The 12,197-nt window shown below is 40.9% G+C and overlaps 1 protein-coding gene across 1 annotated transcript in view; it reads right to left on the minus strand.

Moving 5' to 3' along the window:
* The window catches only part of slc49a4 (solute carrier family 49 member 4), a 123,870-nt gene that overhangs the window by 44,391 nt on the left and 67,282 nt on the right, over positions 1–12,197 (minus strand). Inside the window, exon 5 of the mRNA XM_039755228.1 lies at positions 1,634–1,742. Coding sequence (XP_039611162.1) covers positions 1,634–1,742 — 109 coding nt within the window. The remainder of the gene's footprint in view (positions 1–1,633; positions 1,743–12,197) is intronic.

The following is a 12,197-nucleotide window of genomic DNA, read 5'->3' on the forward strand; positions in this document are numbered from 1 at the left end:
CACAATAAGAAAGAGGCTGAAGAAAAATTATGAGAAAACTTTGTTAGTCAAGAGGAACATGACAATAAAGAAACCCCGGGATTATTATGCCCTAGCATTTTGGAATGATAACAGATGAGTTCAAAGTGGAACTCTTTGCATAACAAAGGGCCCACTATACCTGGTGCTAGAAAGTAAAAAACATCAGACATATAATAAATATGGGGTGGTAATGTGATGATGTGTGGATGCTTTGAAAGACTTGCCATTATTAAAAGAAACAGGAATTGTGCACTTTACCAGAATATTCTTAAGGACAGTGTCCGGTCACCTCTCTGTGACCTGAAGCTGAAGTGCAGTTGGGTAATACAGCGGAAGAAAGAGCCAAAACACTAAAGCACGCCTACAACTGAACGGTTCAGAGGTTTTGAAGCAGCCTAGTCAAAGTCCTGACTTGAACCCGACAGAAAGGACCTGAAAGAAGCAGTTGGTGCTCACAAAACTCCAGTTGTTTCTGAATTAAAGGAGTTCTGAGCTGGAATTTATCTGCATGACGTGAGAGATCATGATCAAATTTTATTAAATGTTTGGTTACTAAAGGTGCTGCAACAAAATATTGAAACTATGGAGGCAATGGCTTTTTTATAAGGATGATAGGGTTGTTGGATCACCTTGTTCTTTGAATAACGAAAGTCCTGATTTAAAACTGTATTGTGTGTTCACTCAGGTTCTCTTTCTCTGATACTGACATTGGTATGAAAGTCTGAGAACATTTACTGGGTAGAATATGCAAAAACAGAGGAGATAAGTAAGGGGCAAATATTTTTTCCCAGCACTGTGGAACTCTGGAGCAGTCAGGCAGTATCACGTATACCACTCTAATTTAGTCTAATGAACGTATGACTGCTGATTTGTGTGTCCAGCTTGCTACTTCACTGGGTAGTGCTGCCTTCCAGCTCTGGAGACTGGGCTTGAATGGAGAGCCAGGCACAGTGTTGGCAAAATCAGCCCTCTTTAGTTTGAGCCCTGTAGATCCCTGTCACATTCATTTGTGACTCTAATTTGGCATGGCTCTGCATAGGCATACAGTTTGATCCTCTTCAGGGAGGCTTCATGCTTTGCACTCAAAGGTGCTGCAATGACAAAATGGATGGACAGATAATCGCTGTTTTTAAAACTGTGTCATAAACGGCAGGTAAAAAAAAAAAACAAAAACAAAAAAGGAAGACATTTCAACCTTTAAATGATAAAGCTAAAAATGCTGTCTTCAAGAGCTGTAAAAAGAAAATAAAGAAATTTCAAGCTTTTAAAGATAAAGCTAAACAGGTGCAATAAGAACCCCATACAGCATCGTGAGTGGATGTTGTCTCAAATCACTCAGAAAAACACAGATATTTCAGAGCTGTCTAGTTGATTGAAATGAGAGCTCTTTCCCAATTCTGATTGCCTTTTTATTATCCTGCTGATTTGTTCCTTGAGAGTTCAGCATCATATATGGCCAAAAATGCTATAAAGTGGTAAAGAATTACAGGATGAAGTTAGAGAAGAAACATTAGCCCTGCCTCGTAACACACCATGGCTGGCGAGGCTGATGAAGCCATCATCTAAAGTAATCTAAAGACTATAATTCCAAAATATCATAAGAAGTATTTACCTGGCTAACATGAAAAGGTGTTAAAATCATATCCAGCACCCCAGACCAGCCTGCACACATTCCAAGTGGAACCGAATAAGCCAAGGCGATCATAAGAAAACGGAAGTTGCTGCAAAGAAAGAGCAAAAGCATGAATTAGACAATCACTGGCTTGTTTGACATCATATTTTAATCAATAAAACATCCTGCAAGTAACAAAGAGACGACCCCAAGGACTGGATGATGATGAACACAAAAGTCTCCATCCTGAATCAGGGGGAAAAGTTCTTTGACGATGTTAATTACAAAGTATATTGAGGAATATTTAAACAAATGAATAAATGTAATGTGAAATGTGGCAATAAATACATAAATAAATAAATATATGAGCAGCAATAATTAAATATGTCACAAAACATATGCATTTTGTTCCTTACTTCTTTAGGTATTTATTTCACTGACATAGCGTGCAACATGAAAAAAGCCTTGAAATGACGCCTGGTATTTTCATTGCTATAGTGGAGAGGGCGGGCTCTAGCAAGTACTCTGTTTCGATTGGTGAACCGTCAGTAATGTGGAAACAGCTATCAAGTGGCACACATTTACAGCAGATACCTCAAATGCAGACTTCTGATAACAAAATTAAGGCAGCCGCCTTGCACAGTAATTTGGGGCAACTTTTACTTTTCCTCACATCTTCCTTAGACTCTGAGCAACACTTTGCTTGCCTGGGAATCGTGTGGCTCATCACTCCTAGGGCCGGGTCTTTCAGAATTACTAAACCAATCACTAAGCCCTTATGTGCTGATGGGCGATTATGACAGTTTTCACTTCAAAGTGTGTATCATGTTGCATGCAGTGTCATAAATGCATGAAGAAATAATCAACAAAAAGCACAGGTTTTGTAAAAGATTCAATTATTTATGCTTATACACAAATGTTGTTACTTATTTATTATCACACTTCACAACACAAGTATTTTTTGTCTGAAATATTCCTCCATAATACTGTGGTTAGAATGCAACTGCTAATTAACAATTTAGTCAATGTGCAAAAAGCTTGAACTAAAGAATCACCAGAATTCACTACCATAGAAAAAGGCCATATGGGGTTGGGTGACAATCAAATATGGGTCATCGATAAGAAAAAAAGCTGAATTGCTGAGAAGAGAACTTCTCAAGAAGGTAGTGTGGAAAGCAAGGACACTAAGTCAATATAATATTAGACATCAGAACAATTGTTACAGGAATAAGCCATTCAGCCCCACAGGTTTGTCCGTGCTGTTCATTAAGATTCTCCAAAACAGCATCACGTTGAGCTGTGAAGGTCCTTAAAGTCACTGTGGCTCACTGTGGACACAGTAAAACTAACAAACTTAAAAGCAAACAGCCCTTGCTGTCCCTTCAAATGGGGTATCCCCGGTGACGTTTAAACAATTTCTTGGTATTACAGTAAGATGATAAAGTATGTACTCAGCGTAAGTCCACACTACTAGGTTTTTAGTTAAAAACGCCATTTTCTAAATAAAAATGATCTCAGTTCACATTAGAATGTTCACTTTGGTTAACAAAAGTATCTCCACCCACAGTAAAAGAACAGATAACGCAGATGATGGGGCTGCTTGCCTACACTGGGCATGCATGCTTTGGTAGGAAAACCCTTGAAGAGACAGAAACACAGCTGGTCATGGGATTTATTGCAAAGCTGTAGCAAACTTTAAATTATTTGCCTTTTCCACATGTATGCATAATTCAGTCTGTACTTAAATGCATACATGTTAGCGACACAACAAGCACAGTGGAAAGCAACTCCTCTATGTCCACTCTGTTCGATTGTGGTGATCTTTCATGAAGAACGACCAATCAGGGAATGAGACGCTATAATGAGTAGGATCCAATCAGGGAAGGGCTATGTAATAAGCATAAAACCAATGAGCGTGCAATTACAGTCTGCGTTTTAAAAACCCTTCAACACTGCAATGTTGTGCCAGTACAGGGTGGTCCAGATCGTCTGGATGACTTTATGCGGGGATGATTCCAGTTGGGCGTGAAGACGATTCTTCATGTTGTCAGTTTGCACTTCTCGATGGTCCGGGATTTTTTGGGTGATTTTCTATATAATAAACTTAATGAGTTATAGCATAATGACAATTGCATAATTAGATCTGGACCACCCTATATTTTCAGAAACATGCAGCTCTAGAGGGCATTTTCAAAAGTCTACGTTTTCAAGGCTTAAAACGTAGGGGCAGCATGGACAAAAAGGCTAAAGTGAAGACTAATGTCTGTACTAAAGCAAAAACTTAATGACATCAACATAGTTTTAGAAAAACTTCTTGTTGTCTATCCTCCTCAGCACATACCAGGTCAGATATGTTAAAATCTTGTTACCCGTTAATAGATCTTAAGAAAAAAACATGTGTGTTCTACTTAGAGAGTACGAGATCAGAACCAGTAAACTAAATGTGCAAAGACATGAACAAGTCTGCCCCAGTGCCCAGGCTACAGTGTAGAGCTGGTAGAAGTTTCAAGGACAGAAGTGAAGCCTAAACAGGATTGGTCAATGAGATGTCTGAACATGAGATGAGAGTTGGCCTTACACTACATGTCCCATTGGCCCAAAAGGTAATCAACGAAGCACAAGACTGGGATAAACTGAGGCTAATGGAAAAAGCCAGGTGTCTCTGTCTCTCTATCATTCCATCCATGCAAAGACCACACTGGACTAAAGACTAATCAGCTTACTGAGACAACGAGCCACCTGGCTGTCTGGTCTCCTACCAAGATGAGCCGCTGTCTGTCTATCCGGGGTGTAATGGTATTCTTTTGTCAACCTCATTATTTTGCCTCTGTTTTGGGCACATGTTTAATTCTGAGAATGTTCATCTGTAATAAAAGAATCAAAGTTCAAATCAAAGCTGTTCTGCTGCTAGTTTTGATTTGCTTTAACATGTTGTTTAGTGTTAATATAAGGGCTATAGAGGGGGCTCGGAAAACTCTGTTCAGGTCTATGTAGCAAAGAGTCCAAAAGCGAGAACAGGGTCACCCTAACACCCCTCCACAACAAATCACAATGTCACCAGGAAGCAGTCTTGTACTGTCAGGATTGTTTAGGATAAGGTCTAGGTGGTGGTCTCTTGGCCGTCAATCTGTGTAAAAAGAGAAAGTCTAGAGATGGGAGGCGAGCTGGGATGAAGTTTCACTTGTGAAGGAGGTGTGAGGAGGCCATAGTGGAGGAGGAGGATTGAGAGACACAGACAGAAGGACTTCAAAGATTGGCCGGCAGTTTATCACTAGGAGATGATGAAGACCAACAAACCTGACCAGTCATGTTTCTTTATTTGGCAGCAGTGTAACGTCTCTGAGGCATTGTGAAGCAAGCACTGGTTAAATAGGGGCATTCATGACTTCTACCCCTCTAGGTGGGTTTACACCATATTTTAGAATGAAAATAAAATGCTACATTTTTTGTTGGGAAAAATAAATATTTGTCTGGCTGTCTGTGTTATACTGCCTTTCATTATCTACCTGTAAGACAACGTTTTTAACCTCCCAATAACCCTAACAAGGTTGTCGGGCCATTTCTCCAGGCCATCAATGAAGTTTATTCTTTTATTTTGTGACCCTGGCCACACAATGCTAAATCTGCTTTGACGACTGCGCTGTATACAGTGAGCTCCATTCAGAAGAACTGCCTTATAGTGATGGAAGGAAAGCATGACATGAGCAACATACTTAGTCACATATTAATAATTTAACAGAAAGAGAATTGTTTAGACAAAAGTGAAAAGACGCATGCAGCCATTTAGATGAAAGTGGCTAAAATACTGAAGTGAAAACCAACTCCCTGTGTTTAGCATGCATCGTTACAAAGCTTGATGTTTCAAGAATAAGCACTGATTACATTTGCATATGCCTTCTACATCTTGTTGTGAATTTACACAAATACTCAAATAAATAAAAAGAAGGCCTTTGTCAACAAGAATACGAAAATCAGCGAGTGGGCTACCTTCTGTAAGTCCAACACACTTCAGCAAATGCTCTCTTAAGGCTCCACTTTACTTTTCATTCTGATGCAGCACTTGCTGCCCTAATCCCAGATGAATAAACTCGGTGCAGCTTCCAGGTTTACAGTTACAGTAAATAAGGCAGAGTCACCTGCAGAAAGCGCTTAGGATATTGATAAGGCCGTCCTGACGTCAGTTTAATGATGATCTGTTTGGCTTTTACTTCAATTGGAGATCAACATCTATGGGGATAAACATGAGTGGTGACCAGAAGCTCATGACATGCTGTTAATGGATCTCTTCATGGAAGGTCTTTTTACTTTTTTAACATATGAGGACGTATCAAGGTTTGATCTTTATTTAAACAGTGTCTTTAAATAAAAAGGATATAATATAATAAACACATTTACATTATGAAGTTCAAACATATAATTTAAATAAACATAAATGCATATTTTGCAATCAGAAAAAGTAAGTTAACCCTTCCATATACGACAACCTCAAATACCTCAGATTCCAATCAGTTGCAAATAATAAGAATCTTCATTGTGAGAGCCAGGCGGCACGGTGGCGCAGTGGGTAGCGCTGCTGCCTCACAGTTAGGAGACCCGGGTTCGCTTCCCAGGTCCTCCCTGCGTGGAGTTTGCATGTTCTCCCCGTGTCTGTGTGGGTTTCCTCCCACAGTCCAAAGAGATGCAGGTCAGGTGCATTGGTGATCCTAAATTGTCCCTAGTGTGTGTGTGTGTGTGTGCCCTCCGGTGGGATGGCACCCTGCCCGGGGTTTGTTTCCTGCCTTGCCACCTGGCGGTGTTGGCTGGGATTTGCCCCAGCAGACCCCTGTGGTTGGAATATAGCAGGTTGGATAATGGATGGATGGATCGTGAGAGTCTCATGTCTAATCCAGTGTTCTTACTTAAACCTCAAACGTGTCTTATCACCATGTCCAGATTGAGAGAGCTCTCTGAGGCCTTTAAAAAGAAGATTTCAAACAGCTGCCAACTTGTCTATGCCAAGCTGCCCCACCAAGTTCAGCCTGAGAGCAGCACAAGTTGCTGTAAGAATTTCATCCTGGGACCTCCAGTCAGCTCTTCTCACTATTGATGTTAAACTGCATGAGTCGACGATCAGAAAGAAGCAGCGCAAAAGAGATCTACACAGGAGTTGTGTCAGACGTGCAGCAGAAAGAGCAAGTCTACTGCTTGCCCATGAATACCTAAGGGGAGGCAGTGACTTCTGGAACAATGTGCTCTTGACAGAGGAGGCAAAGAGAAGAGTTTTATTTCGCCCCAGTACTAGAAGACATGCATTTGATGTTCTGGTTTGGGGCTGCTTTGCTGTAGCAGGGCCTGGGCAGCTCACCATCAAAATGTCCACCATGAATTCATCGTTGTACCTGAGGTTGCTTAACGATAATGTGAGGCCATCTGTCAAAAGACTGAAGCTCAACCCAAAGTGGACTTTGCAACATGACAAGGACCCTAAAACATACCAGTAAATCCACCAAGGAATGGATGAAACCAAAGAAAGAAGTGGAGGTTTCTGGAATGGCCAAGTCAAAGCACAGATCTGAATCCCATCAAGATGCTGCAGTGGGGATAAGAAATGGGCTGAGCAAACAAGACGCGCCTCAAACATTCCACAGCTGCACGAAGGAGTGGGAAAAACGTTTTGCCTGACAATGTCAACGACTACTAGACAAATGGAAATGGTGACTTGAGGGGGCAATAACAGTAACATGAACTTGAGAGTCCCAAAGCACATTTGTCCCAATAACTTCCAAAAACATTTCCAATAACGCACACTAAAGGGGGATGTCACCATCAAATCTCCAGCAAATAATAAAGGCAAGCACTGAATCTTAATAAAATAAAAAGGTTTATTTCACAAAATAAGCTCTGTAAATACATTGAAGCTCCACAGCACGCACTAAGGAAAAAGCAGCTGCGAGGAAGCGCAATCCAAAGCGAACAAGTCCCAAAACAGAAATCTTAGGCAAAGTCAAAAACTGAGCATACTGGTCAAAAATCCAGAAATTCACAAAAAGCACAGAAAGAGGCACAAGTAACATCAGCACTCCAGAGTGCATTCACAGTGAACCACCATGGGCTGTGGGAGACCCTCAGGATTGACAGGGCGGAGGTGACTGGCAGGTGACCTCACCTTTTGGTGGACCACCCACAAAACACATGGGACATAACATAAACAAACTAAGGCACATAAACAACATAAATCAAAGATTCAAAAACGAACAAAAGAAACGTCAAACATGACAAACCCTTGCCTGAAGACAAGACAACCAACTATTACAGCCAAGAGTGGATTTACTTTTTTCACAGACTAAAATGGAACATTTGTTCATTTTTCATTGAATAAATTATTACAAAGTCAAACTTTTAGTGCTTTTTTTAGTCACATCACAGATAGGGTTTGTTTAAATGAAGATCGAATCTTCACATGTGTTAAAAAACCATGTCATGGGGTGCACTTACTTTTTCACACAACAATGGGTGTGCCTTTTATACAAAGTTGTCTGTATTCCTTTTATCTCAGACTCCAACGGCTTGCAGGTAGACAGACAGACAGACCTGAAATGACAATCTGTCACTCCAGATGTAAAATGAGGCCTTAATGAAACATAAATACCAGCAGTTTATTCAAAGCAGCAGCTCTGTTGCCCCCAGGGACCGATAATGAACTCAAACAATGTAATTGCGCCTCACATGTGATGCTTTTAAGCTGACTGAAGTCTCCGTCTACTGGAGTCGGATTAAAGCCACACTAAGGCAGAGACACCGCAGCGCATGAGGATGTGGTGTGGAGAATCCATAAAGGAAATTAGGCTACTTCCAAAAATCTGAAAATGATCTCCTTTCTTTGAAAAGCTGTAATAAATAATTACAACTTGTAATACTCCCATTGTGTATGAAAATGATCACAAAAATAATCATTTATTGCTTCTTTAAAGCACAGCTTTGCTGCCATTGCACCTGCAGAGCTACTGTACAACGCTTGGTTAAATGCGTTCATTCTCATGTTGAAGCTAATTTGTTTACTTGTTAATAAAATGCTTTCCACCCACTAGTTGGTAGAGTAGTGCCAGTTGCCCTTCTCCTTTTAGGGTAAATGACAGATGCTCAACTGGATTGAGGCCTGGGGAATTTGGAAGTCGGGGCAACACCTTGAACTCTTCATCACGTTCCTCAAACCATTACCAAGAAATCTGTGCAGTGTGGCAGGGTGCTAATGCAACGCCTTCCATTGGGGGATACTGTTGCCATGAATGGCTGTACCTGGTCAGCAATGATGTTTAGGTCAAATTAAAGTCCATGTAAGGGTCCACACCCAGGGTTTCCCAGCAGAATACTGCCAAAGCATCACACTTCTACCAGCTTGTCGTCTTCCTGTAGTGCATCCTGGTGCCATCCCCTCCCCAGTTAAACAATGCACACGGACCCTGCTGTCCACATGATGCAACAGAAAACTGAATTCATTGGAGCAGGTGACCTTCAGTCACTGACCCACAGTCCCAACGCCACATTCAGATTTACATATCGGATGCCACTAATCCACACATAATCACTGGCCTACCCCTCAAATTACCAAGTCTTCCAGGTTGATAGGATTTGATGGGCATGTGCCATCTGTAAAACCGCTTCTATCCCAAAAAGCTAACTCTTAATTAAAACACTAGAGGCTCATTACGTTCCACTGGCAAGATCTGAAGTCCCTTCACCCCATGGCACCTCAGGGCTCCAGCTGCAGTTTCTTCAAGTGTTTCAAGGTTTGGCGATTTTTACCTTTGTAGTTTTCCAGCGTTTTCAATTGTGTGCGTTAAATTTCAATTTGGACACATTCCACATCAATCACTAAATGCCCCCAGCCCTGTGGTATACTTTACATTTAAAATTAGGAATATGCATCATAATTTACCGCCTTCATTTTTTTATTTTAATTTGAAAAACTGGCTCACAATTGAAAGGGTTGAGAGATTTCTCTTGCCTGCCTTGCAGCACTTGGAGGTTAATTAAAAACTACAAGCGCTTACACTTAGGATATGAGATGTTAAGAAAAGATGGCTAATTTCAATATTCATATTTGCAATGGTGAAGTCTGCACACTGCTTAGTGGTCAGCACCTGTGCCTCACAGAGCCCCAGACCTGAGTTTAAATCCTGGCCAGGCAGGCCACTGTCTGTGAGTTGGCCATTCCCTCAGTATTTGTATGGGCGTTCCTTACAGCAAAGCTGAATGGCGACTCTAAACTGGTATTTCAATGTGGGTGAGTGAGCCCTACAGTAACCTGGAACCCCAGAAACCCTGGGCCAGAAAAGTGTACAAAGTACCAGTGTGACGATAACACACTAAAGCAGAGGTAGCACGGCTTTATGTGAGGAACATCCTGCCAAACCAATCTGTCAGACTTTAGTGAGTGGCTCCTGGAGAAGCTGGCAAAAGCAAAGCATAAGGCATGGACTTCGAGTTTGTACCGCACTGAAGATTCATTCTGAAACGAGAAGCCCTTGGCATCCGAGGTAACCTCCAAAAACTGAAGCTCAAGGTAACGGTTAACTGGTAGGAGACGACGAGTGCAGATAGGAATTGTTGGGTTCGCTTTTCTTTCTTTAATGGTTTGAGCTGAACACATTTTTCTTTCTTCTGTTCTAATTTTTTTATGTATGGGAATGGTATCTTCAATTTTCATGAATAACTTATGTTTAGAGTTATTTGAGTTTAGTATTACGTTTTGGAACTCCTGCAACACCATTTTGTTTTTTCTGTCGATGCCACCATTTTGGGCTGTGGTTGTTAAGATGTGGGTCCCTTTTGTCAGGCCACACCCCCACAGAATTGATGTGACATTGTTAGTGCTATTTAAGCGGTCATCTCACTAGTCTCCTTGCCCATAATTACAGATTGTCATGAAAACGGTATAGTGATAATATGACAAAAAGAATACCTTGGAAATTAATTGTTGTGCTTATTACAGGTTAGAAATAGTATAGGCTAAAATCTCAGAAACAATTTCAGGTTGTCATCACAATGTGGGCAGGTAATCCATGGACAGACACAGCATCTTCAGAGAATATTTGGACCCCTTACTTTTACGACATTTTGTTAGGTTGCAGCCTAATAATTTCAATTATTTTTCCCTCTCTGCAAGTAACACTGAATACAGCAGAATAACAAAACCAAATTTTATTAAAAATAAAAAACTGAAATATCACATTGACACAATTATTCAGACTCGTTGCTGTGCCATTTCCAATCTACTGATCATCACTGAGATTTTTCTTTATCTTGTTTGGAGGTCCACTGTTAATTAATTCAGTTGATTGGACGTGACAGTAAAGGCACACACCTGTCTGCAGAAGGTCCCACAGGTCAAAGGACTTGTCTGCAGCGCTAAGAGACAGGACTGTGTTGAAGCACACATCTGCAGAAGGCTACAATAGAATGTCTGCAGCATTGGTGGTTCCCATGAGCACAGTGGCTCCATAATTCCTTAAATAAAAGAAGTTTGGAACAACCACAGTTCTTCCTAGAGCCAACTGCCCTAGTAAACTGAGCAACTAGGGGAAAATGGCCTTGGTAAGACAAGTAGCCAAAAACCCACTTCCAGAAGGACAACACTGTAACACTCTACTACTTTGGGCTTTATGGCAGAGTAGATGGAAGACGCACTAAAACCCACTTGTAGTTTGCAAAAAGGTACCTAAAGGGTTCTTAGAGTATGAGAAACAAGACTCTCTGCTCTGATGAAGAAGACCAAAGGTTGGATTGTCCATCACCTACACAATACCATTCCAGTAGAGAAGCATGGTAATGGCAGCAGGGACTGGGTGACTAGACAGTGTTGAGGGAAAGGTGAACAGAACAACGTCTGGAGATCTTTTTAATGAAAACCTGCCAAGAGTGCCCTGAACCTCAGACTGAGCCTAAGGTTCACAAAGCAAAGACAACGCAGGATTGGCTTAGGGTCAAATCCATGAATATCTGTGAGTGGTCAAGCAAGAGCCTGGACTTGAACCCAATCAAACAACTCTGGAGTGACCTGAGAAAAGCCATCCATGGATGGTCTCCATCCATCTGACAGAACCTGAAAGAACCAACAGAGAAGAATGGCAGAACATCTCCAAATGAAGGTGTGTGAAGCTTGCCCAGAGGTGACTGGGCGGTCTCATGGTCTGGAATCCCTGCAGATTTTATTTTTTTTCTCCAGCCGTCTGGAGTTTTTTTTTTCTGTCCACCCTTGCCATCGGACCTTACTTATTCTATGTTAATTAATGTTGACTTATTTTATTGTCTTACTGTGTCTTTTATTTTTCTATTCTTCATTTTGTAAAGCACTTTAAGCTACATTTTTTTGTATGAAAATGTGCTATATAAATAAATGTTGTTGTTGTTGTTCCATCATGAACATGAAGACCCAGGGCTGGAATGGCAGCCAAAAGGGTTTTAATGAAGTTCTAAGTAAAGGGCCTGAATACTTGAATCAGTGTGATATTTAATTTTTTTCATTTTTTTATTTTTAATTAATTTGCAAAAAACCCTGAAGTCCTGTTATCACATTGTCATTCTG

This window comes from Polypterus senegalus, chromosome 6 (genome assembly GCF_016835505.1).
Source record: "Polypterus senegalus isolate Bchr_013 chromosome 6, ASM1683550v1, whole genome shotgun sequence".
Classification (NCBI taxonomy): Eukaryota; Metazoa; Chordata; class Cladistia; order Polypteriformes; family Polypteridae; genus Polypterus; species Polypterus senegalus.